Source organism: Mauremys reevesii, linkage group 6, assembly GCF_016161935.1.
Source record: "Mauremys reevesii isolate NIE-2019 linkage group 6, ASM1616193v1, whole genome shotgun sequence".
Classification (NCBI taxonomy): Eukaryota; Metazoa; Chordata; order Testudines; family Geoemydidae; genus Mauremys; species Mauremys reevesii.
This window is the reverse complement of record NC_052628.1, coordinates 75,355,703-75,383,008: the sequence shown is the minus strand read 5'-3', so window position 1 is coordinate 75,383,008 and position 27,306 is coordinate 75,355,703. Positions and strand designations below refer to the sequence as shown.

Below are 27,306 nucleotides of genomic sequence, written 5' to 3'. Positions count from 1 at the left end.
GGATCAGCTTGTTATTACAAGTGGATACAGAACTAAAGATAGTGGATGCTCTGTTCTTTTCTAGCAGACACTAATGGTCTGCATATCTTCAATCCCTTTGAAAGCAATGTTAGGAGGCTAATTCTCATTATAGAAACAACTCACTGAGCCAAATATAAACACAGAGTGAAGCTGCTATAGTAGATGTGACTATATTTGAATTATACCCTCTGCCCTGCCTCCAGCTATCCCTCTCTCTTTTACCAGATCTTCTGAACACCATTGTTTTGCTCAGTGTCAGCCCTTCTCAGCAATACAGGCAGCAGTCTGAGAAGGCACTGGGCCTATGATGACTGTTTCCTGACAGGCATTGCAATGTGTGCCGTATGCATATTTTGCCTATGAAATGGCTCTTAGGGTGACACAGAAGGATTTGGGGACATTAGCACTGGTGAGTTAACTATCAGAGTGAGGAAAAGCTATTTTTTGTCATGGGTTATATTTGTGAGGGTGAGGAAGCAGAGTTATTTGAATATTTATTGATGTATTCTCACTTTGCAGCAATACCTTTAAACATAGCAATATATACCAACATTTCAAACCAAATGTGTATTCTTATATAGTATTAGAAAATTTGAATACATTTGAATTTTAAACAACTAATGAATTTTGTCTAGTGAAAACAATAAAATTGTCTAGTTATTAAGCATGGACTTATACCTTTTAAAACAGCAAAACAAAATGGAAAGGTATCTTATTGTACTTTTTTAGCCCAGTGGATAAACATTTCACATAATAACCAGGTCAAGTCTCACACCATAGTACCTCAGCAGACAGCAGTAAGGTCATTGTGACATTGTGGACGTCATTAGCATGTACAGTCTCAGTTCTTAAATACCATCTATTATTAACAGGCAGTATTCCCCATCTAATCAAAGACAGATGCTATCAAGTTCCATAGAAAAATAGAAACAAATTCCTTGTGCCATTAAGTGAGAGGCTAATATTTTATAAAAAACAGAACAGAACAGGAATGTAAGCCATTCTGATTGTTCTATCTTTCTTCAAAGTGTCCCCAGTCCATCTGTCCACTTAAAAAAAAAAAAATCACTCCAATACCTCACCACTGCAACTTTCTGGCTAGCCTCAGCAGAAAGTCCAAGGATGGAGCACTATTCCCAAAATCAAAACAGGGCCAGATCCTGTGGGGCATCCAGGCTCCTGGCTGGGAGCAGTGAGTGGAGCTGAGAGCCTGGACTCTCAGCTCCCCACTCTGCCCCCTTAGGTCAGTGCTGGTGAGGATATGTCCCACTGACCGAAGGCAGGTAGTGTGGACATGAACCACAGCAGTCATTACTGTGGTGTCTGTAAGTTGACTTAATATAGGTCGACTGACGTTTTTAATGTAGAAATGCCCTAAATTTTATTCAGGATCAAGAAAGGGAGGGAAGAGGCACCTGCAGGTCTCAGCTTCCAATTCTTTTCTGCCAAATTAAATAAGGAAGAAATGTAGTTGCCTGCAGAATCTGCTAACAGTCATACTTACAGTAGGGCCTGACAAATATTCATGGTTTATGAAAATCCATGGCTGCCACCTAACAATGCAGTCATTTGTGGGCATTGTCACAGGAGTAAACAAGTGAGGAAAAGAAAGCTTGGCTTCACCACTGGAAAGTCTTCACACTGTTTTTTTTAAGTGTTTGGAAAAAGTATCTGCCTTCCAAAGTGATATTCTTCACATGAGTGTGAGCCAAGTTTTCAGATTTAGCTGTGCTTATGCAAGAGATCTGTTGCATGAATATGGTAGATTCTTCAATATCCTTGTAGCAACGGTTAGTTGTATCAGGTGCTTTTAAAAATATAGATGCAAGGAATTTTTTTTAAACTTAACATATTAAAAGAATGTTAGTGAAAAAGTGTGTTGTGAGATTTAGGAAGTCCTACTGGTTCCTTTTTAAAAATGGTATAGTGGAGCACTTACAGCGAGAGATTAGGCTGCTAGATGCAGTGTACTCAAGATCTCTTCTCTTTTATAACATTTTTTAGAACTCTTCTGTTTTGGTATCAGGGATTATAACTGTGCTAAACTGTTTTAATCTGTGTAAAGAAATAATCAAAAATATCTAGCTCTTGATTAGATACATAGAAAGCGAGAGAAGGAAAGGGACTGTTGAATGGAAGCTGATCAGATGGATGAGATATCTGAGAATTAGCACAGACACCTGATCAGTCAACACTGCAAGTACAGTCTTTGTGCCAGAAGCAGACCTAAAACAAAGCAGACTGGGTCAAGGTCCAGGAGACTTAGTGAACAGATATCACAGAACTGCCTGATCTCAACCTTCTTAATAACGTTTGGCTAAGAAATATAGATTAAAGACAAGGCAATAATTGGAGAGTTTGCTAAAAAAACAAAAACAAAAAAAAACCCCACACGCTTCTTGACTTGTCACAGGTTCAAATCATAAGTAATGCACTGCCTGTCCAACTAGCCACTTTTCCCCCCCTCCACCAGAGAGGAAGGACACAGGTCTATCTTAGTTTATTACTCAAAACTCTCCTAGCACCTCAGCAAGCAACCCTACCCAAATTCAGCAGATCCACAACTTGACTCCTGCAGTCATGTGTCTGCTTCCATGGAGAGAGACAGCAGATCCGAGCAATCTTATCCACTAGGAAACATGAAGACTTCTTGCAGCAGGAAGTATTGGACTCTAATCCTGGATGTAAGCAGTATGCAGAGCCTAATTAATCCAGAATCTGCAACAGCTCCTTTGACCAGGACTTTGCAGATACAAATAAACATTTTTTTCCCTCTCCTGCAGTATCATGAAATAAGATTGCAGAGGGTTTTTTATGTTGCAGTATAAGATTTCCACCTCTGGCAATCTAGCCATCTTTTATCCCATTTTCACATTGCACTGGGGATCAGTCTGCTATAGTGACATCTCTTGCTACAATTTGTATCAGCCATCTTCACTATTGCCACACATTGTCATCTTTCACAGCAGCCAACCTTCTGTAGAATTTTCCTCTCTAAACTGGTTGTGACAGATTAGTGCATCAGCAAACTCCATGCTGTTTTGTGAACATTTTTATTGTAAACTGCACTGCATCCTTCACTTTTGCACTGTAGCCTCCGTCATAGGCTGGGACACAGGAGGTGTTACGGTCTATCAGTCACAAACACATGCTCATATACATATGGGAAAGCCATCAAGAGTCCTCAGCCTGGCCCTGGATAGTCCTCCATTCAGATACGTTTGTTCCCCATTGCCTCCAGCCTTTTGTTCTAGGGTAAACTTAACAATAATCATCCTGTCATTAGGCAACACAACACAGCATTTTATGATAAGGAGATAGTAAAGTTCTATAGATTGGAGTAGGCTGGAAGTAGACAGACAGGCAATTGTCACCTGTGTATTGCCTTCCCTCAGGTGAGACTCTCTTGCTGTTTTGTCAATGGAAAAAGGACAATGTGTCTGTAGAGGCCTCTGGATTTTTACCTGGTTTGTGAGAAAACATTGAGTATTTCTCTCCATTTGACTCAGCTATTGCTCCCCGAAGAGCTTTCTTTCTATGGAAAATAGAGAGGCAGACAGAAGCTGCTGTACTTGGCTATCTGCCTTCTACATCCTGAGCCAGAGCTTCTTGTGCAATATAGCATTTGAGGAAATAGCTCTGGCAGAGAACTTAATTGTATCTTGGGAGTTGTCAAAGAATACTGGTTAAGACATTTTTCTTCATATTGATTTTATCTTTGAAGGTTGCTAGACCAAGCAACAGCTCTTCTAGCATAAGGGCTGGCAGTAACATATGCCTGCATAGTAAATGAAATTTATACTTTCTTCCTCAAGGGCCTGTCAACTCATCTGTCTGGTCATGGGGGTGCAGAGTGGGAAGAGTCAGCTGGGTGACAGTATTAGATCCCACTGCAACATCTGCTTTAGGAAGCTGTACAAAGTTCACATTTATTCTTCAGAAGAGATACAGAGCAGCTTCCAAATGAGAACAGTTTTGTATAGCTTCTCTGATTAAGCATGGTAGGATGTGTTTGGTTCTCTTGGTAACTGCCTGTTGACAATGAGGATCTGTTCTAGCTTCAGGAAGGAAATGTACCACTATTCCAACTACAGGATAGAAGCATTTGTGTGGCTGGGGTGGGGAAGAGAAAAGATATTATATTTGGGCATCAACTAGCAGATCTGACACTCTGAGGGTCCTGTGGTCACTGTTGAACATTAGAAGAGAACACCAATTATAAAGCTGCTGTCAGGGCTGTAGGCAGCTAAGTCTAGTGGTTGGAGTCTGAGTTGGCATCGAGCCAAGGGTCAGAGGTGGATTCAGAGACCGGGGCAAGAAACAAGAACAAAGCAGGAACCAGGAGCAAGGCAAGCAAGTAGGATTCATGAGTCAGGCAAGAAGGCAAGGTCCAACGTAACAACTAGGTAGAGACCAGTTGTAGAGACAACTTCCTGTGGGTTTAAATAGGAAGCCCTGACAAATCAGAATTCATGATGTTCCTCCAATCAAGCCCTGAGAAGTCCTCCCTGATGTCACTTCAGGTTTCATTGTCTTTCCTGCTCAGAAGATTAGTAGCAAGCCACTGAGTGGCAGCAGAGAGGTAACAGTCAACTGGGGACCCTGGGGACACATCTTGAAGACCAGTAGGATCACGACAGTTGCCAGCAAAAATTCTTCTTTATCTCTATGTAAGAGTAACAGTGGTATTAAAAAAAAAAAAAGGTTTGGAATCTTGTTATTTTAGGAGTTTAGTCAATGGGTTTAGCTGGTGTAGAGCAAAAGCCTACACAAACTCATGCTCCTGTATGTGACACACACAGTAAGAGAGACAAGCTGGATGATGTAATAACTTATTGGACCTGCTTCTGTTAGTGAAAGACAAGCTTGTGAGCTACACAGCTCTTTTTCAGGTATCACATAGTAAGACTTAGACAGGCAGCTTTGCACTTGTGCATGTTGACAGTATACATGACCTGCAGGGCAACCGGGGTAATTTTACATGGCCTAATTTTCAGGAGTACTGAAGAACCACAACTGCAAATGAAGTCAGACAAGTGCAGGTGCTCAGCACTTCTGAAAATCAGGTCCAGAGCATGCATTATAGGCAAGGCTGAGAGCACCACCTATTAGTAAGGTTGCCTAAAACACTTCCCATTTTAAAACCATGGTATCAGTTGCTTATAGCTTTGGCAAACTGTTTCAGCTGAAATTTTCTATGCCAAGTATCTGCCTAAGGTGGATTCATTTTTGGGAAAATTTCAGACAAAATAGTTCAGCCATTTCTAAGACTAAGCCTTGGAAAAAAACAAAAACAAAAAAACCCCACACATTTAATTTTATATGGAGAAAACAGACAACCTTAATTCTAGTATTTCCTAAGTTGAGGGTTTGCAACCTTAAATAATGTTCTTTTAAATGTAGTTTTTGTATGTAGTATAAGAGAGGATTATGAACATGGTACTATTGATCAGAGGACACTAAACCCTTCTATTGCAAAGTTCCAAGCATGTAAGTGTGTCAGACACACACTTAAAAAAATAAAGTGAAGAGCAGACATTTAAAGCCTACTGAGCCTAGCTGAAGATTGGCCAGGTTAACTCCTCTTCATAACTAGAAACACTAAACTGCAGACAGCTGCCAAAAACCCTCACAGCAACCCCACATATAATCGAAAGAGTAGGGAGGGTCTTTACCAGTTTCAAAGTCTCCACCAATTGCATGGCCCTAAGTCACACACATTTCAAAGGAAAAATAAAGTACTGTGTACTGTGACCTGAATGTCAACAGACCAGGGCTGCCATTTTTTTTCCTTCTCCCAACTTGTGATAATGTTTCTGTTTGATAAATAAAGTTACCAATGATCTACAGTATACATATAATTATCTGATATGTATTATGACACTATTCCTAGCAGGGGACAGTTTTTATTTAATTATTTTCTATAGCCCTTGGAAGCACTTGTTTTTTTATATTTTCTCTCAGTATTAAGGAATACTTTTGCTTACCCTACCTGTAATGTCCTACACTCATTTTTAAGTTAAAATCCTTCATTTCTTAAAGTCTGGTGCACCAAGATTAGCAAGACAAAATTTGTCATGTGCTGTAATCATTAGTGCATGGAATGTGTCAGTTAATACTAGCCCTACTACTCCAGCGTGCTAGCTCACAAATACACACCACATACCGTGTTCAGCATAAAACCAATTATGTACTGTTTTAACTGGTGTATTGTCTGGAGTTTTCTATCACAGACAGATTTAGAGAGCATGAACCTGATTCTCTGCAGTATAAATCAGAGTGGCTTGCACTTAATTCCTTTGACTTCAGTGATGTGAAAGGAAAATAAGGCTCCTTACATTACATACAATATGAGAACCAGATACTCTATGACCAAAAGGGATTTACATCAAGATATCAATCACAGGAATGCCAATTTGGAAGCAATTTAAGGACTCTTGATGTGTTTAGGAAGAGCTTCAGAGAACAACTTCTCTGAGGAGTAGAGAGAAGAAAGAAGAGTTTAACATATGACATGACATGATAGTGTAAGATACTTTAGCTCAACATTTCAGGTGAAAACCCCATCCCAGAACCCTGAACTGTGAGCTTAGCACAAAGGCACAGTGAGAAGAGAGGGATGCTTTTTAAACACCACATTGAAATAACCAATGTGAACACGTTTAATGATAGCTGTTTAAGTACTGTAGGGTTCCACACAGATAGTTACAATTACATTTCATAGATACAGCAACAGGCCAACCCCCAGCAAACAAAGCTTCCGTATCTCAAATTCCACAAAACTCTCAACCCCACAGAGCCTCACACTCCTCAACCATCTACAAGTGCTGACTTATAGACATTGGCTCTGACAAATGCCCCAAGTTTAGCTAAGGTAGATTATTATGGACCAACAGGCATGGGGATGGGACCAATTTCTAGCTCAAGGGCCCCCAAGGAGTCCAACAGGCAGTCCTCTCTTACAAAGCAAAGTACCTCCAGCTGGAGTGCCTCTGCTGATTGTCAACTACACTGCTAGGGCACATGGAGCGAGGGGGCAGTCTCTTACAGACAGCTCCCAAGCCACTGGGGACACAGGCCATGGTGAGCACACTGCCTCAGGAAGCTAGGAGCTGCCTGATGGAGGGTTTTGAATATCAGTTGGATTGCATATTCAGTGGGAAGCAAGCATGGATATTTTAGCACAGAGGCAGTATGCTCACAAGGCCTTTAGCTACAGGAGCAAAGTTACACCAACTAAAACCTGACTTTCAAGCATACATAATTACTCCTTTTTTAAATAATTCAGATCTTTCACCATATGGAAATTTGTAAGATTAATTATTATTTAGCAAAGCACCAGAAAAGTCCAGTGGTTTGGGAACTAGCCTGGGACTTGAGAGACCTGGGTTCAGCTCTATGTCCTGCCACAGACTTCCTGTGTGATAACTTTGCGTCCCTGTGCTTTGGTTGCTTCTCTGTAAAATGGGGATAAATAGCACTTCTCTACCTCATAGGTTTGTTGTGAGGAGAAATACATTAAAGATTGTGGGGTGCTCAGATACTGTGGTAATGAGGACCATATAGATTCACAGAGTGTTATCCCACCTGTCTATCAGGAAACCCAGTTTCTCTTAAAATTGAAGCTTTGCCAGAAAAGCTTACCGGGGGGGGGGGGGGAAGAGAGAGAGTGTGTGTAAGGAAACAGGTCTGATAGTGTTTTTAAAACACTATCTAATGTCATAAGGATTGCATTACTTGTTTCTACAAAAAACATTACAAAGTTTCAAGTGACATGAAACCCTTTGATGGCAGGGTTTGTTTACATCCTTTGCACTCACAAAGTCACACGCTTCCTCAATTAATGCAACACTGATTTTTTTAAAAAAATATGTCTAGTGCTCTGAGAGTTTTCAGAAATTAGATAGGTGCATTGCTTAACTCCTGCTTTAAAAAAATAGATTGCTGTAGTAAAAATCAAACAAAACACCCTTAAAAGGAGTGTCATTGAAACTACAGATGTGCACTTGATTTTATGTGCTACTGTAACTAGAAGAGGATCTCATAGGGATCTTCTATTTAGACTCACACAGCCTAGGGTAGTAATATGCAGTCCAAGTGTATATATTTAGTCTAAAATTCACATTTATACAAAAAAATATAACTATATGATTAACAAACATAGGTCCTGATTCCACAAGCAGATCCTCATGACCTGACCTTTGCACCATAAAAAGCACCATTGAAATTATTAGGGATCCACAAAAATGGATCTGTATGCAGGGTCAGGGCCATCAATTGTAGGAAGTCAGTGAGCTCAAGAGTGATTCAGGGAACTGCCTCTTCATTTGTATGGGACATAGTTGCTCCCTTCCCCACATGGGAAGGGGAAAAAATGCAGAACATGCCTCTTCCGTTCCTGAGGCAATGCTTCAGGAACAAGTTATTTTTGCCAGTGCATTTCACTATGGTGGGTATTTTGGGAGTGTACCTGTTTGGACCAGAGATACAAGTGTTGGAAGCATAAACACCTTTCCAGAAAATGAGATCGCTGCCTTATGTTCTCCATCCTCCTAAATGTGTTTACAGGATTGAGATTCAAGTTGGCTTGAAAATGGAATGATCTTCTTGTGAGAAATTTCAGTGGGTTGGACAAATAATTTAGTCCCAACTCCAGATGAAAAGTCAAAGATTAAAATTTTTCACAGGTGGGCACATTCTGAAAAATTCAATTTTGGGAGAACTAAAACTGAATTTCTCAGCTTTCTCTTAGCTCCATGGACAGCTGCCTTTCCATGGTGCCCAACTCCCCAGGAAGTTGGAGTCATGGGGTGTCAGGCAGGCCTTGGAGGCACTTCCTAGGTAGTAGAGGCAGCCCAGGCAGGATGACCCGCTTTCTTGCCTACATGGTTTCCATCAAAAGTGTTGGCACACTGTTTAGATTCCATCAAAACTGCATTTTCTGACAGGTAAGGGTTGTGTTGGAAAATTTTTGACCAGCTCTAATCATGATCTGTGATGCCTAACTGGGAACTGTAATTTCCAACAAGGATGAGGCCTTAAGGTGCAAAATTCAAACTCTCCCAAATTCAGGTTTCTTTAGAGCCGGATATTTGGTTTGGGTAGAACTCTAATCTCTGGTACTCTGGGTGGCATGTGAGTAACACTGGTCATATCTTTCTTCAATATTTTATTGCAAAATTGTGCATCAAGTATTTTCAACTTTCCAAGAGTATTTTACATTTGAAGGATCGTTTGTACCTTCACAAGCTACATATATACAGCACACAGGAAATGCAGCCATCTGTCAGGCAGTAAGCAGAAGCTAAACAGTATACAGCACACTGCACAATTTTTTGGTAGGGAAGAACAACGGGAAATTTTGACCAAGAAAACCAGAGCAAACCTATAAGAACTATCACGAGGTCTATCATATTCAGGCAAAACAGATGGGAGTTCAGTTTTAACTGACAGTACTCCATGTGGTTTGCCTCATCAGTTATACATGGAATTATGTACACATCATAAATAACTTATCTTGAACTAAACAGAGTGGGGATAAGACAAAATAGGGAGGGGATAAAGAGCATACGGTATGTTGAAATAGTGAAAGATCAGCGTGTTGTGTATATACTATTAGTTCTTTGGATTTAAAAAGAGGCAATTACATAAACATATTGAGGAGGTAGTGGGATGTTCAAACAGCACCCAAAATTATGCTTGAGATGGGTTCTTCTTTATGAAGGAATGCTGTTGTAAGTGTTAAGGAGAAATTTTAAGGAGGAAACCTCTATTAATGCAAAGTTAATAAAAATTGAACTTGTACAGGAACTTAAGTTCTAGTCCTTCTGGCAGTCACAGAAACACATTCTGTCTTCCTTTGCGCTCTCTCTCTTTTTATTTTTTAAAGCTTTCAGATGAGCACTTTTGAAAATGTTAAGGAATTTAGGAATCTGATTCCCCAGTAACTTTGGATTCTAGTGCCACTGACTTTCAATGAGACTTAAGTTACTTTTGAAAATGGGACTTATCTTCCTATGTTACTTAAGCACTTTTGAAAATTTTACCAATATCTTTCTCCACCTTCTGTTCCCACCTGTACCATGGATATTTTAACACAAGCATTTTTTCCATAGTGAAGAAGTAATTATGTAAAGACATCATGAAGGCATGATTTAAAAGAAACACCAACCCTTTCAGGAGAGACATTTCTAGTCAATCTCACATATTAATGTTGTATTTGGAATGGCCATTTTATCTTCAAAGCTTTACCCCCTTTCTAAAGTAAGCTCAATATAAAAAGGTCACTCATCATACAGAGTACAAGAACCTTCAAAGATTAAAAAGGGAAAGAAATTTAAGTTGGAACGAGTTCCTGGGTATCACTGCCACTAAAGTATAGAGCGAACACTGAACACAGAGCTAGAGATACTGATCTTTCGAGCCCTGCGCGGTTTGTATCTGCATCCGATCTGCAAACATGGTCCGCGGATATCCACATCCGCGGATGCAACGCAAGATTTGCAGGGCTCTATTGACCTTTACACAATACGATTTTCCTGTCAGTTTTCCATTAGTCAATAGTTATTATTCCCCCCCACCCGCAACTTTGGAATAAAAAACTCCTTCCCTCCCCTTAAATACAGAGTACCATTAAATTAGGGGAACCAGGGAAAAGGGAAGCAGCATTTTGGTTACACCAAATGAAACTCTGACCTTTCACTTCAGCTCCACTTAGAGATAAGGAGAATAATTCTAGTATCATTTACACCTGTGTAACTGTCGAAAAGTCAATGGAATTATACCAGTATAAAACTGTTCTCAGGGGAATCAGAATCAGGACTAGGGTATGCTTCCTGCAAACCAGCATTTTACACCCCCCAAAGTGTCCTGTGCTTTCAAGGAAACTCACAACGAGATGTTTAGAGGGTTTTTTTAGGCTGGATCTAATTATAGTTCCATTACTCTGAATGAAGGTGAACTTAACCCCCTCCCAAATTTCTTGTTCCGAAGCTGGGGGGGGGGGGGGGTGAGAGGCGGGAAAGGATTCAAACCACTTTTAGAAGACAAACTAAAGTCATGTGAGATAGTACATCATTGTTACTTTAGTGACTAGACTTTGTACAATACCAGCTTTGTTGAAACACTGGATACAAACGTGAAGATAAGTTCTGGCAGACAGAACTCTGAAGACAACATATGTACATGTTCCTCAGATAGCATTCTAGTCTCCCAGCTTTAACGAAAGCCAGACTCAAGTTCTGTTCAGCCCTATTCGTGGTCCCCGAGTTACAAAACTAGTCACGTGTAGTTGGACTATAAACAGTTCGCAATTGGCGTTCAAATATTTTTTTAATTTCACATGATCATATCGAGCCTGCATTCCTGAAACTTTGTAGTCTCTCTACTAAGTTCCAGCGTTAACAGCTGTAAAAGAAAACAGCAGAATCACAAGGCAGCCAGTATCAAAAGTTAAGAAACAACATAAAATGTATACAGGATTTTTTCCTTTTGATACTGTAGATATAGCTCAGCTCGGCCCCCACGCAACAGGCGCAGAGACTTTACACGCAATACGTCGGATACTTACAGGAGTAGGACACCTTTGTTTTCTCTTTTATTGACAGCCCTTACAGGTTTTAGTTCTTCCACATCAGACTGTTGTTCAGTCATTAGCACCGTCTGCAGAAAGCTCTCTGTGAGTATCCGTGTGTCTCCTCCTCGACCCCTTACTACCAACAATTGAAATAAACCCTCCCTCCCACACAACTCTCTCTTGAAACTCCAGAGAGCAAATTAAGCCCAGCTCTTTATCTCTGGCTAACCTGAGCAAGTTTGAGCTAGCCCTGTCAGCGAGAATGGTAAAGAGAAGGCAGAAGAGGGAGGGGGGAAGGAGAAAGAGGAAAAAAGAACGAAAGGAAAGAGACATCCTTTTCCCCACCCCACCAGTAGTTGGGGGTGGGGTAGGCGGAAAGAAGGCGGGGAGAAAGCCTGTTCAACAAGTCTTTCTGGGAGAGGAAACTAATGAGCCAAGCAGGTGAAAACACAGTGATAACAATTCACAGCTGCTTTACTTTTTAAACCATAAATGTATTGGAATGAGGCTATAAAATAGGATTTAATGATGTTAAACATAATTACAAGCGCTGACTTTACATAACTTAAGATATAATAACAGTGACAAAGAACTAAGGCAACACACCATGATCGCGTCTTTTTAGATTACACCAGGAGGCTGGTCTTTTACTGTCACAATTTAAATTATTCAAACAGGATGTTGCCTCATCGGGTACTGCCTCCTGATTACTTAAACAAAAGGTCTATTTAATGTTTTATATGGGAATGACAACGATGACAAGAGAGGCAAGTGGCTGTGCCATTAACCCTTTGCTGCCCCAAAGAGCCAATTTTTGTTTATTTTCAGAGCAGACAATAGGCATGGAGTAGTGGTCCCAACCTGGATGACTAACAAGTTGGCCTTGATGACAGGTATTTTTATATTTGAGATGCCATAGTAATAAGTGTGGTGTAAAACCTTAGATTGATTTATAACAGCAATCACCTACTGCATTTTTATAGTGTTTTTCATCCTGAAGGATCTCAAAGTGCATCACAAACGACACCACTGATCTTGCAAATTGTTGCATCTGTCTGCATGGAGCCCTTTTGAAATCAATAGTGCTAATTATAGGTACAACAGTCTTTCCTAATGCAACAAGTTGCAGAATTAGGCTTATGTACTTATGCATCATGGAGGATGGCAGTCAGCCATTAGGCAGTAAACTACATAATAATAATATAATAATAGGGAGTGGGAGGAAGAGGTAAGGACTGGGGATATTGTTTGTCCCAGTGTTCTTCAATGTCAATCTACACTTACAAAAAGAGATGAGTTCTTTACAGGTGGGAAAAAAAGGCACTTTTTGGTGTCTAAAGAAGTCTGGAGAGGGGATGGATTTTGTATTTTCCTGCTTGTACATTAGAAACTCAGGTCTCTCTAGACTGAAAGTTTTTATGGTGTCTGGAGAATAAGTGCAATGATGACATCACAAAGGCTAGGGGCTTGATCCTGCTCCCATTAGGTCAATGGCAAATCTTCCATTGATGATAATGGAGGATGATCAAGAGAGTGAAAGTTGAGCAGGGGAAAGCAGACTGTTTAAAATTAATTGTTTTGTGTGTGTTTTTTTAATTTTGAACATATTTCACTTCAATGACTAATTCACATTTTGGATAAAGGAAGCCTCTGTTGAAGTTCAACACCTTTGCCCCTTCAGTTAGCATTTTAGATCTCACAATAAACATATCTGAGACTTCCTAAGGTCCTCCTGCAAACCCAAGAAAGATCAAACTCTACATTCCTGATATTTCTAACATAAGCAAACAGAGAAATTTTGGGCACTTCTCATGAGACACTCAGAACCTTCCAGGTTTATGTCCCAAGATTTACCTGTGACTGTTAATATAGGCAGTACTCTGAAGAAGTCTGCCTAGGTGCCAGCGGTGTGAACCCTCTATATTAGGATAACTCACTAATCACTAGAATAATTCACTAGAACTAATATTTTCACCTATGCTGGCTCAGATAAATCTGTTTTCTGCCTCTGTCTAGCAACACCCTAGGTTGGCATGGCAGCCCCAAGAAACCATCTAACGTCATGCAACAAATATACAGTAGGATCAAATGTCAGACCCCCCACTTGTACTCTGCAGGATGCTGCTGAATTTGCAAACAGAGAGAAATATTAAATGGCAGCATCTCACACAGGGACTTCTTCATGCTACCAATGAAATATAAATGAGACTATCAAAAATATTCCAGATCTCTGATTGTATTTCATAATGGGTAACAGGTCCAAGTAGAAAATATATATAGTTTCTTTACATAAAATACCATAAGTTTAATGGTGTGGATTGTATATCTATTTACATGTATATTATAAGAACTAAAATAAAATAAAATAAAAAAATCCCCTACAAAACTGGCCCATTTTCATGACATTTAAAATGTATGGTATAAATACAATACATGTTTAAATCTGTATCAAAATCACCACCCCCGATCCAGTAGAGTCACCGAGACTCCACACAGAAGAAGAGGTCTTTGCTAGGAGATCCCAAAGTAGGATCTGGACATTTGTATGTATTTCAGATTTTCTTCTTTATGTAGTACCAATAGAATTCTCAGCTGAATTTTGTCTGATGATGGGTGAAGCCTATTGCAGGGTTTCTTATAGCTTCCTCTGAAGCATCTGGTACTGTCCACTCTTGGAGAAAAGATACTGGATTAAATGGACCACAGGTCTGATCCAATATAACAATTCTCATGTGTCTATATAAAACCCTGGTCCTGCAAATACTTAAAATTAAGTATGTCTATGTGCTAAGGACTGGGGCCTAAATTTCTAGCCATTACATATAGCTATTACTGATTTTGCCCCATATTTCCAGGAGTAACAGACAGTGTGAAGAAATATGTATATTCTGCTGTGACTTGGTGCCCTTTCCTGAAGCTCACCCTCACCTGAGTATTCTTACTGATTTCAACAATTGTTGTATGCAGTGCAGTTGTAGCTATGTCAGTCCCAGGATATTAGAGACACAAGGTGGGTGAGGTGATATATTTTACTGGACAGAAGTTGATCCAGTAAAAGATATTACCTCATCCACTTTCTCTCTCTGATTTCAACAAGACAGCTCAAGTGAGCTGCAAGATCAGACCCCTTGCTGACTGGCCTGGAAAAAAAGTCACTTAACCTCAGTTAGTGCCTTATTTTTCTTGTCTTTAAAATGTGGATAATAATGCTAACCAATCACCAGAGTTGTTGTGAAGATTCATTCATTAGTTAGTATTTATACAACAGTTGGAAATATAAAATACTGAGTATTGTTATTATTAAATATTTATTAATCTAGTAAAATAAAATAGTTTCTGTAATAGATTCATAGGACTGGAAGAGAGGTTTATCTAGTCCAGTCCCCTGCACTCATGGAAGGACTAAGTATTAGTCTATGAAGTATACTATGTATAAGTATAACTATGTATACTAAGTATGCTATGAAGCTGTTACAGAGTTCACACTTGCTGGGACAGAATGAGCTCTAGGATTCTGCAGGGAGATGCAGGGCTTGTGTTGCAATCTCATGCTGCTAGCCAGACCAGGTGAGGCTCATTAGCTCTAATCCAGGATAATTAAAAGGCCAGGTGCCTCTCTGCTCAGAGAGGCAATAGAGAAGCTTGGGGGAGGAAAATCAATTTATGAGTAGCTATACTTGTGGAGAAAGCATAGAATGAAATGTAGGGTAGATTTTTGTAGCTGATAAGTTGTTTAATTTAATTTAAAAATAAAGGCAAATATGTGAAGGGGTAAATTTTAGCCTATAGCCAGTGTGTTTAGATTGTTCAGAGTAAGGTGGGAATTTTACCTGCTTATATGTGGTAATTGGAGTGGGATTATGGGCACACCCTACACCTGCACAGGGGCGGCTCTAGCTTTTTTGCTGCCCCAAGCACGGCAGGCAGACTGCAGCCCAACAGGCTTTGTGTGTGTGTAGTTTAGGTTGTTATGTTCATGGCATACACAACGAGAAGTTACATAAAATACTCTTTCTGGAAGGTTGCAACATAACATTACTTTATTTTAGGCACCCAAGTCTGAAAATTGGTGGCCTTGGTTAATACCTGGCCTCTGGAATTATTTTAAATGTCTGTATGGATCAGCACATCTGGAATCAGAAGTGAAACTGCCAACATACCTAGAGAGATACTATTCTTAGAGTATTGTGAGGACAAATGGAAGCAGGAAGTTTCAGAAATCTAGTGAGAGAACCTGCCGTTTTGTTGAAATTTCAAAGCAAATTCTGAAATTAAAATTCTGAGATTAAAAATCCATGGCAAGATTCCTGATTTGTATACATTGGTGTATCTTCACTGATGTCAATGGAGTTATGCTGACTTACATCAGCTGCGAACTTGGCCCTTGACCGTCCAATACTTAGACAAATGTAACCTTCATTCTTCTGAGGGTTTGTTTACATGTTGAGCTGGGGGTGTGATTCCCTGCACAAGAAGACCTACCCGCACTAGTTCTGGTCAACCTAGCATGCTAATAATAGAGTATAGCCCAGAAGTGAGTGGCTACTTGCCCTGACTATGTGCCTTTGGTCTCAGAAGGTACTACTCAGGGCAGCTTGCCTCTCCTGTTACTTGTGCTGCCAGAGCTACATTACATGTTTAGCACACTAGCTCAATCAGAGCTACGGTGGGTATGCAGTGTAGATGTACCCTAAGAGTTGTCCATGTTGTATGTAGCTACATAGCTTCCTATGCACAGAATCTCTAAATGTGAGAGGTTTGTCAACCAGGACTGTGAAACGGTTTAAGGAGCGGGGACTTAGAATGAGGGACATACTCTGCTTTCTCTCTGGTGGAAAACTTACACTTATTTTCTAGAAAATGGTTAATTGAGGAAACCTAGAGCCTGCTCTGCCACAGATTTGGGCAAGTCGCTTTTAAAAATCTGCCCCTTAGTCTCTGTGCTTCAAATCCCCATCTCTAAAATGGGGATAACAACACTTCCCTAACTCACAGGGGCATGTGAATATAGATAAGTTGAAGACTGAAGTGCTCAAATATCATAGCCATATATGTGCATTAGATTTTTCTTAGCCTAAAATAAGCTATCTAACCTGAATGTATATGTGGTGCACTTTGCATTATGCCTATCTGTTGTGATTTTGTATGTGTGGTGGGGGAAAGGGAATAGCTTGGAAGTGATTTAGTGGACAGAATACTAATTACAATGCTTGCATATTTTAAAAATCTGCTTACGTTTCCTTAGAGGTTAGTTTGTAGCTGCTTGAAACTAACTTAGTTCTCATGTCTAAATTAATTAAAAGTGACTCTCTAGCAAATCATAATTTTTCAAGAAACCCAAGCCTCTGTGGGCTAGAGCTTCAAAATTAGGCACAGGTGAACAAGATGCTTGTGCTCAGATAAACTACTATCTGCAAACTACAGATTGGAAAATGTATCCCCAATCTCTGCTCACAAATAGGTGTTAGCACTTTGTTCCATGGCACATCATCTTACTCAGTAAATGGGTCTTGGAAAATTCTCAATGCATGACATTTCATTGACAAAATGCTGTGTGACAGCCTTCACACAATGCCTTTTCATTACAAAGAAAATGTAAAATCTAGAATTGAAAATAATAAATTCAGGCACCAGACTATTTATATATACATTTTTGATTCGGAATAGAAAATCTGTGACCGGGTTGTGTCACGGAATGGTTGGTGCAACAAATACATTCTACAGTAAGGTATTTAATATGGTCTTTGATCACAATGACACAGTTCTATCAGAACAAGTTCCCTTTATATGTTAAGCTATTGGATGTGCAGGTGCTAATGTGGCTTTTATTTTGAGATTGTGGCAAATCTTCTGACATAAAGGAGAAGGCACAGTGGAGCTTGTGTTGTTATGCAGTTGTAATTGCCCCTGTATAATAGGTGCAGTAAGGAAACTATGTGAAGATCAACTGCTTGTCAGCAACAGAGACCTGCTGTTATTATGTAAAAGTCCATATCCTAGTGTGTCTAATAGTAATTACATAGCTTTTAAAAAGTACTCTTGGAAAACATAGATATCATTGTATTATAAAGCATAGTTCATGGCTATTTCATGTCTACTGTGCCAAGATGCCTTACAAACAAATAACAAAGATGTGTACCTGCTCCAAGGAGTCTACAGTCTAAGGTCTTGATCCTGAAACTGGATCTACTAGACCAATTTACATGATCAGGGCCTAATCTGGATACAACAGAACAAAGGATGGCAAACTAGATTGGGATATAGGAAGGATGTGAAATGTATGAATAAAAGATAATGAGAGGCATAAGGTCCCTTGTCTGACACCCCTGCTAACCCTGGCTTCTCCCCTCCTTTCTTCCCAGAGTATTGATGTAGGGCTGCTGGATCAGTGGGCTCTCAACCTTTCCAGACTACTGTACCCTCTTCAGGAGTCTGATTTGTCTTGTGTTACCCCCAAGTTTCACCTCACTTAAAAACTACTTGCTTACAAAATCAGAAATAAAAATACAAAAGTGTCACAGCACATTATTACTGAAAAATTGCTTACTTTCACATTTTTACCATATAATTATAAAATAAATCAACTGGAATATAAATATTGTACTTACATTTCACTGTATAGTAGATAGAACAGTGTAAACAAGTCATGATATTAAATTTTAATTTGTACAGACCTCACTAGTGCTTTTTATGTAGATGGTTGTAAAACTAGGCAAATATTTAGAGTAGTTGATGTACCCCCTGGAAGACTTCTGCGTACCCCCAGGGGTAAACATACCCCTGGTTGAGAACCACTGTGCTAGATGAAAGCCACACTGAACAGCTCCTCCTAATGGTCCAGTTTGTTTCCATTTAAACAAAACAATTAATATTGCTTTAAACATAGGATATAAATATTAATATACTATAAATAAGCACCTATACCCAAAATGTGGCCTTATATTTCCTCAGCCCTACATGCACTTAAAAGAAGGTGAGCTATAAGATATTCTGAATGCTTCAGATAGATTTGCTATGTAAAGTGCTGCAAAGATTAATCTGTATTTATTATATTTTCATTTTGCATCTGAAATATTACATCCACACTGCTCTTTTTATTTTTCTTTACATTGAAAAAATTCTGATTTCTGAAAGAGAATCCTACCATGATAGGTGGTGACCAGAATAACGTTATTGACCATCCCAGGACAGGTCATCTTCTTTCTAGTATCATTCAGATACCACAGTCACTATTACAAAATCTAGATTGTAAAAGCTGGAGAATTCATAACTAGAGTTGGTCAAAACACTTTCAAAGAAACAGTTTTCTGCTGGAAAATTCAGTTTTGTCAAAATCAAACATGTTATATCAGGGGTGGGCAAACTTTTTGGCCTGAGGGCCACATCGGAGTTCTGAAACTGTATGGAGGGCCGGATAGGGAAGGCTGTGCCTCCCCAAACAGCCTGGCCCCCACCCCCATCTGCCTGCTTCCACTTCCCACCCCTTGACTGCCCCCCCCCCAGAATTGCCCACCCATCCAATCCCTTCTGCTCCCTGTCCCCTGACTGCCCCGACCCCTATCCACCCCCCCACCCCCTGACAGGCCCCCTGGGACTCCCACGTCTATCCAACTGCCCCCTACTCCCTGTCCCCTGACTGCATGCTGGGACCCCGTGCCTCTTATCCAACCCTCCTGTCGCCTTACCATGCTGCTCAGAGCAGCAGGACTAGCAGCCGTGCCGCCTGCCGGAGCCAGCCATGCCACTGCACTGCCCGGCAGGAGCTCACAGCCCCGCCTCCCAGAGTGCTGGTGGCACAACGAGCTGAGGCTGTGGGGGGACAGCAGGGGAGAGGCCGGGGGCTATCCTCCCTGGCCGGACGTAGGGCAGGACTGGCCCATGGGACATAGTTTGCCCACCTCTGTGTTACATGAATGTTTATTTTGACAAAAAAAATTATAGGAAAGTTAAAATGATTCCTGTTAACTTGTTTTGTTTTGATTATGTTGAAATATCTTGGTTCCAATATCCATTAGATTCATTTTGTTTAAACTTTTATATTAAAATAATTAATACTGAAATATAAAAATCAAAATGAGATATTTTGATATTATTGAAATGAAAAGCTTTGATGGTTTCAAAATGAAATTTCCAGAATTTTTGTTCTGAAGAAACATAAAAAAATTCTGCTTTTTTGTTTCAAATTGGAACCATTTTTTTGGTTGAACAAAAACCAACTGTAGTCAGAACCCTGCTCACCAACGCTACTCTTACTGCTCAACAGTCTTCAGCCATTCATATAGATACTACCTGAGATGCTGCTCCTGTCACAGCTGACACGGTTTTTGCCCATCCTATCATTAGAAACTCGATTATTACTTCTCTGGTATCTTTTAGAGTGCACCAGCAGGACCTACCCAATTAGAGTGTTCTACATAGCAGGCCTTGGAGAGCTCTTTGCTGTGCTGGGTAGACAAGCCCTAAGCTTTAACCTCAAGTTAGTTATGAATATTGTGTGTGTATGTACACATGCATTTTTTTGTAGTGAAGATAAGGCCTGAATTTCAAAATTTTGGCCTAGGCTTCTAGAAACTTGAGTTCAAGGCCCCGCTCTACAACAAACTTCCGGTCTGACTTTGGGTAAGTCACTTAGGCCTGGAGCCACAACGGGACTTAGGTATGCAAGAGGTTGGAGATCCCTGTTCAAATGCAATCTTTTGATCAGGCAAAGGGGGGAATTGAACTAGGGTCTGTCATAGCATGGATGAGTCCCCAAACTGCTGGCCTAAAGTTTATAAGGAAGGTCCCCTCAGAGCACCCCTAATGGACTGCAGGTGAGATAGGCAGGGCAATCAATGCCTGTCTTCATCTGGTTTGAGGATTGCACTGGAGCTTAGGTGTGAGATTGATCTTGGGCATCACCACCTCAAGCAGGTGTCTGATGCCTGAGGCAGAAATTAGGCACCTTAGAAGACTTTTTTACAGCAAAAAATTAGGCACTGAGTGAGTCTAGGAGGCAGAAGAGTGGGGTTTTTGTGGATCTCAATGGCACCTAAATATTTTTGTGGATCTGGGCCTCAGTTCCTCACCTGTAAAATGGGCATGTCCCTACCTCACAGGAGTGATATGAGTCTTCCATAAATTTATTCTGTGAGGCATTCGGATACTACGGTAATGGGGACCATATAAGTAGCTGATGTATTTTCTTTTCCTCTTTTAAAAGAAGGTTGATGTTTGAGTGGGAAATACACATTATCATTCTTCACCTTCATATATAGACTTGAAATACAGTAATTACATCCGTCTCAGAAAATAGAAAGACGCCACATTATAGTCAATAGCGTAGTAGCTTTTGGAGCTCCAGCCGCACCCAAGACAATTTAAACCAGGATTTCTTTTCTACACTGGCAGCTACTAATGAAGGGTGAATGGGGCTTAAAGGAGGGAATTTAACAGATGGGGACATTTCTTCAAAGAAATAAAAGCCTCCATAGCAGTGGCCTCTTTTTCCTCCCCCAGTCTCTCTGTCTGTTGTGGTAGTGGAGAGAAGAGAGAAAGTAAAACTTCAGGGCAGCACTATATAGCACAGTGAGGTGAGGGAAGGGCTGGTAGCATCTTCAGCACCAGGAGCACCAGATAATATAGTCCAGGAAAGAAGAAGCCTCCAGTTCTTAATACTCCTTATCCTGAAGTACACAGTAGTGCAGAGAGCCGCATATGCTCCCGGGATGCCTTTTCAGTCCTCTTTGGGGGCTAGGAACTCTTGTCGCTGACATGCATCCACCTCAGCAGGGGTCTCCATCACAATGACGGATAAAGTGATCTCTGTGAACTGGCCCGAAAGCACATAGGTAGTTCGGACCCAGGTTCTATTTTTCCCAAACTCCTGGCAGGTAGATTATTGCAATAAGGATGGTGCTATTTTAAATGCTCATATTTTTGCAGCTATGAGGATTCACTGCATGCTTTCAAATGTGTTTTTTATATAACACTGACTATCACCAGGTTGATGATGATTTGCAAAACCAAAACAATGAGGTCTTATAAAATCAAAACCATCCTAGCTTCTGCTTATCCCTGTTAGGTACAATATAAGAACAATTAGTATTTGGATTATGTAAAGGAAAAACTGACAATAGTTTGCTAAGTATGTCCCTCACTCCCTTCTGGATTCCAAGGGAGGAAAATAGTGGACCCTGTGCAAACAACTATTAATATTGTGTTAATCGTTGTTTGCACATGTCCATTGTTGTGTGTGCCATTGCCATCTATAGCAAAGGTGGAACATGATATACAGCACACAGACACAGCCAAGAGCTGTGCAAAAGTGAAGTGTTTGAGGCAGGAAAATTTTGGGTATGCAACAAATAGGTAAGAAAATGCTAAAACTGACTAGTGGGAACCACAGTGAATACCGTGCATAAAGATAGGTGTGTGTGTGTGTGTGTGTGTGTGTGTGTGTGTGTGTGTGTGTGTGTGTGTGTGTGTGTGTGTGTGTGTGTGTGGCCAACTGCCTATGTCACAATACAGCAGTGGCCAGAGTTCTACATAACACTGCCATGAAACTTTACAGAAGAATTTGTCTAGCACTAAACACCAAGTGCCAAGGTAAAGTCATGATGCCTGGAAAGGGTAAAGCAAACACAGACCAAGCATTAAGAACAGAGCCATAGTTTTTGGTTGTATGGCACATACCAACATCCAGTTAGAAAAGGCCATGGATAAACAAGCAGTGACCTGTAAGCAACCTCAAAGTAAGATGCTTAAAGCCAGACAGAGAAGCAATATGATCACCAAATTATGCTTGAGGCAGGACCTGAACCCAGGAACTCCTGGATCATAAGGCCACATATACAGTCATATGCTGTGCCCTCTTCCATGTATGGATTCTCTGTAACTTGAAGTCTTTAAATCATGATTTGAGAACTTCAGTAACTCAGCCAGAGTTTATGGGTCTATTACAGGCAGCGGGGTGGGGGTAGGGGTGAGGTTCTATGGCCTGCAATGTGCAAGAGGTCAGACCAGATGATCATGATGGTCCCTTCTGACCTTTGAATCTATGGGTATGTCCAGACTACCCGCCGTATTGGCGGGTAGCGATCGAGTTTTTGGGGATCGATATATCGTGTCTCATCTAGACGCGATATATTGATCCCCGAACGTGCTCCCGTCGACTCCGGAACTCCACCAGCACGAATGGCGGTAGCGGAGTCGACAGGGGAGCCGCGGACGTCGATCCCGATCTAAGATACTTTGACTTCAGCTACGCTATTCACATAGCTGAAGTTGCGTATCTTATATTGATAAACCCCCCTGCAGTGTAGACTAGCCCTCTGAATCTATAGTAGAATTCTGTCAAGTATCCTATCAGGGTCATTTCAATGACAAAGATAAGATTAGATAAAGACTTTTCACTAAGCTTTACACATGTGAGACATGAGCAGGCTCTACCTACAACCACACAGATACAAAATTGTGTTGGCAAGAGACCCGTAATGCAGACATGTGGAAAGATGTTGAAACAGCAGCACGACTTCCAATTCTATCACACATGCTAAAGAGCCACTCCTATTTGGCATACAAGCAAGTCAGTGAAGGGTTGTGAAATATCTGCAAGTCATTTAGCATACAAAATATGTACAAAAAGCACAAAGTAAATCAACTATGCACACACTCATAGTCAGTATATGTCACCTGAGCTGTTCCCTGTGGATTGTCATGAGAAGTCAGGACTATGAGACATAAACACTATTATCCACAAATGTAAATGTGCATAAAATTATTCCCACAGGCCACACCATCAGGCAAGTGCCTTCTCACAGTGATAACACACAATCAAAACCTCACACCCATATCATCAGCACTTCCTCTCCGAAGGACCCACAGGCATATCATATGCCACATCCATCCTCTGGTGAGGATCAGTACCGCTTTGTTATCCATTATATAAACACTCAGACTACTTGTATAGTATGCCTTGCCCACTAAATGTCATCAACACTACAACAGGTTAGTTGGGTTCTTCTTTTGACCCACCTTATTACCTACCAGACAGGGGAGCCCTGCAGAGGGATGCTAATTGAGCCCTATTGATTTACTGTAGCAAGTGCAGCACGTTAATACACTGAACATAATAGAGGTGTGAGTGGCCTCTGAGTAATCCTAAGGGAGGAACAACTTTTTAGTAGGAAGGATTGGACTGATGTTCATATTATTTATTTGAACCTCCACAGTATGTTGGGACAGCTTTGTGGCAGGATGCTCACAAACTCATCTGACGCAAGTGGCTGAATAGCAGTTTAATAACATTCACCCAGTATGGAGGGATAGAGAGACCTTTATTCTGAAAGTGGGGTAAATTGCAGCACAGTTTTTGCTACAGGCTCAGCCAGGTTCACATAGTTGGTATAGTTGTATTGATTTCCTTTCTTCACAAGCATGAACTGCATGTCCTCTTTTTTCCCCCACAGCTCCTCCACTTCAGCTTATTAAAAAATATTGCTCCAGTTCATGTGATGATCCCATACTACAAAAATGTTAATTCCCTCCATCTCTCTGATGTCCTTCTGGATTTTATGACTCCTATCATCATCATTACCTATGGGCTGGTCCTTCCTTCTTTTATGAGGCATGTCAGAAGAGGTGCTCTCCTCAAACTGTCCGTTGTTTCTCTTGGTGGGTACCAAAATCATTGCAGTATCCACTCTTCCTTCTGGTAAGGTTCCTTCTTGTGAATAAAACTCAAAAGTGTCTGGATTTCAGGCCCAAATACAATATGATCCCTGAGGGCTTCTTGGACATAATTACCAAAATGACAGGGTGGGGACAGCTTTATTATTATAATAATAATACCCAACTCTTACAGAACAGTGAAACTTCTGCTAGTAAGTTTTTGTACCAGGTGAAATCATGGCCCCATTGAAATCAATAGCGAAGCTCTCATTGACTTCAGTAGGGCCAGGATTTCACCTTTCTAATCAGGTCAGTTAAGTCCTTGCAGATCATGTCACCCAGTGCTTGAGGGAAATTTAGTCTGGGAGGACTACAAATATCAAATCAAGAATTAGGAAAGTAGATTATGAAAAAAATGTCTTCAGTGTATATTGTTGTAGCCTTTATACCTAAAGTTCAAAAATCTCACCTTTTAATCATAGTGGAACCCAGCCATTTTTACCTGTCTTTCATTTATCCAAAACCCTTTTCTTTTCTGCTATTACTACTACTACTACTTATTTTTTTGTATTAGAGTAGTGCCTAGAGGTTCCAATCCAGGTCAGAGCCTCACTGTGCTAGGCTGTTTATGTATTTATAGTTAGAGACAGTCCCTGACCCAAGAAGCTTAGAATTTCTAAATAAAAAAGCCATACAAAGGGTGGGAGAGGAAACAGAAACTGAAAGGTAAGGTGACCTATCCAAGTTCACACTGCAGATCAGTGGCAGAAGCAGGAGTAGAACCTAGGATCATGTTGCTTCTCTGTTGCCGTTATCATGCTGCTGTTATAAAGGGGATCCTATCCTCATCGTAAGTTATTTTCTTATGTCTCCTCATCCAACCAAGCCAGTTATGCCTGTTTAATTACCTACAATGACTTTAATTGGATGAGGCTAATATTATTCATTCATTTGTTTTTGGTAGCCCCCAGATTTTTCCAGATGTCTAGGAAAGGAGGGTCCTACCCTGAATTGCTCAAAGTGTAAGGAAAAACTCAGAACGAGGAAAAAATATAACAATGAAAATGAATTGCAGTAGTCCAGTCAGCTCTTCTCTGTTTTTACAACAGAGAAGACTGTGGATAATAAACTGTTCTACTGAACTATTTATTTGATATGAAGCAGAATTGGTCTCTAACTTTTTTTTTTGCTTTTGGAACCTGTAAGAAATGTGTCCCAGATATAACAGGCCACATCAGACAAATGCTTCTCCTGGAGAAGTTTGGTGTGTTATTGAGCAGTGAAACAGTTCACAATGTTTTAAGTGGTCATAACTGGGTTGCAAAGATAGCACATGTTTAAGATGAAAGGTAACCCTTCTCCTTACTGTTCAGTTTGTCTGAATGAAGCCTTGGCAACACAGCGGAGTGGGTTGGGCTGGTCTCTGAAGGATTCTGTTGTCACCACCAGAACTTCATTTGTGTTTAGTGAGAGTTTGCATTTTGAACAAATATAGAAAATTCAGCAAGAAGAACCTAAATCTATGGATCCCTAATAAAGATGCTTAACAGCTACACAGTACTTTTCATATTCAAACTGCTTTATGGCCATTAAGTAACTAAACCCCACTTAGACCTCTGTGCAATAGATAAGTAAATATTCTTAATGCCACTTCACAGATGAGGAATCCCAAGTGAAGAAATGAAGTGATTTACCCAAGGCCATACAGCAAATCACGGGCAGCGCCAGGAATAAAGCCAAGATTACAGCCACAGATCTTTTTCATGATACACTGCTTCCCACACTCGAGTCCTCTTTCGATTTTCTGTCAGTTAGCTTCAGTCATTATTGGCCAATGCTAACCCTTCATTTCCCTTTACAAACACCTGATGTGTATAGTAGATGCTTTCAGTAAGGTCTTTTACTCCTGCATTATCATTTTATTATTGTTAAGGATGACCATATATACAGAATGCAGTTGGTATACATGGAGCTTTGCAGACACCAGAGAAGATAAGGACCCTGATCTAATGATCTTAAAATTCTCATTTGTACATATTCAATACATTGGATTGGCCTAAACCACAAATAAGTCTAGATTGAGACTTTTCTAAAGTTTGGGGGATTTGAATGTAGAGATTTTAGAGATCTTCATGGCTGTTGCCAGTTATTCTGGCCTGGAATGTGGTTCTCTGAAGCCAGGACAGCTTCATGAATCTACCTTGACAGTGCTGCAGACACATATGGTTGACACTCTTTTTGGATACAGATCCCAGGCTAAACCTGACCCATAAACAGTGCTGTGCATGCTGTACTACTAACGGAAGCCTCCGTTATAGCTCCACAGCCTCTGTCTGTTTCTGAAATCAAGTCTGCTCTTAGTCAGAAGCAACATGCTGTCATGGTGATAAATGAGGAGCTCCCCTGTCTGAAATGTTAATAGCCCCCTGGATTCCTGCAAATTTATACTCATCTGCAGAGTGCCAATTTCAGCAAGAGAAAAGCAGAGGTATATAAAAGCTTAAATATACAGTCGCTCTTTAGCCTCAAGCATGACTAATTATGATGGCTGAGAACAATCATTAATATATTAAATTGTCTGTCTGTATATCTTCACACATGGATAATGAATAATATTCTATAAATAAACAGGATTGTAATGAAAATATTAATTGGAATAGAAAAGCCTGCATGTCTTTTTTAAAATCTTATTTCACGGATAGCGGCACACACCTCCCTTTAGGTGAGTGTGTCATAACTGTGACGCACATACCGAAAACAAGTTCATAAGAGCTCACTCCAGCTGCCAGGTCATGCCATGGAATTACACATGCTTCTTGCTAGGTTGTCTGTTTTTTGTGTTTAAGTTAGTTTATGTTGTTCTAGTGTTTGCTGTTTAGAAAGGAATGTTTTTATTGAAGGCCTCTATGATCACCACCATCCACCTGACTGAGCAGGATTGGACTGGGTTTCCACAAGGTCTGTCCACGCCACTCCTCACTTGGCAGGAGAGGTTGTTTTTGAGTGACATGACGCACAGGAATCTTTACCCCTCGAAGGGCTGATTACATTGCTTCCAG

The 27,306-nt window shown here is 40.4% G+C and overlaps 1 protein-coding gene and 1 long non-coding RNA gene across 2 annotated transcripts in view; one reads left to right on the top strand and one right to left on the bottom strand.

Annotated features, from left to right (window-relative positions):
* GRAMD2B (GRAM domain containing 2B) overlaps window positions 1–11,991 on the bottom strand; it is a 45,031-nt gene extending 33,040 nt beyond the window's left edge. The window contains exon 1 of the mRNA XM_039545274.1: window positions 11,591–11,991. Within this exon, the coding sequence (XP_039401208.1) occupies window positions 11,591–11,673 (83 nt within the window). The 5' untranslated portion in view covers window positions 11,674–11,991. The remainder of the gene's footprint in view (window positions 1–11,590) is intronic.
* Window positions 11,992–12,345: 354 nt separating this feature from the next.
* On the top strand, window positions 12,346–26,838 carry LOC120408406. Its single transcript, XR_005600674.1, has 3 exons — window positions 12,346–12,489; window positions 24,046–24,290; window positions 25,906–26,838. It is a non-coding gene; the product is annotated as an uncharacterized LOC120408406 (long non-coding RNA).
* Window positions 26,839–27,306: the final 468 nt, after the last annotated feature.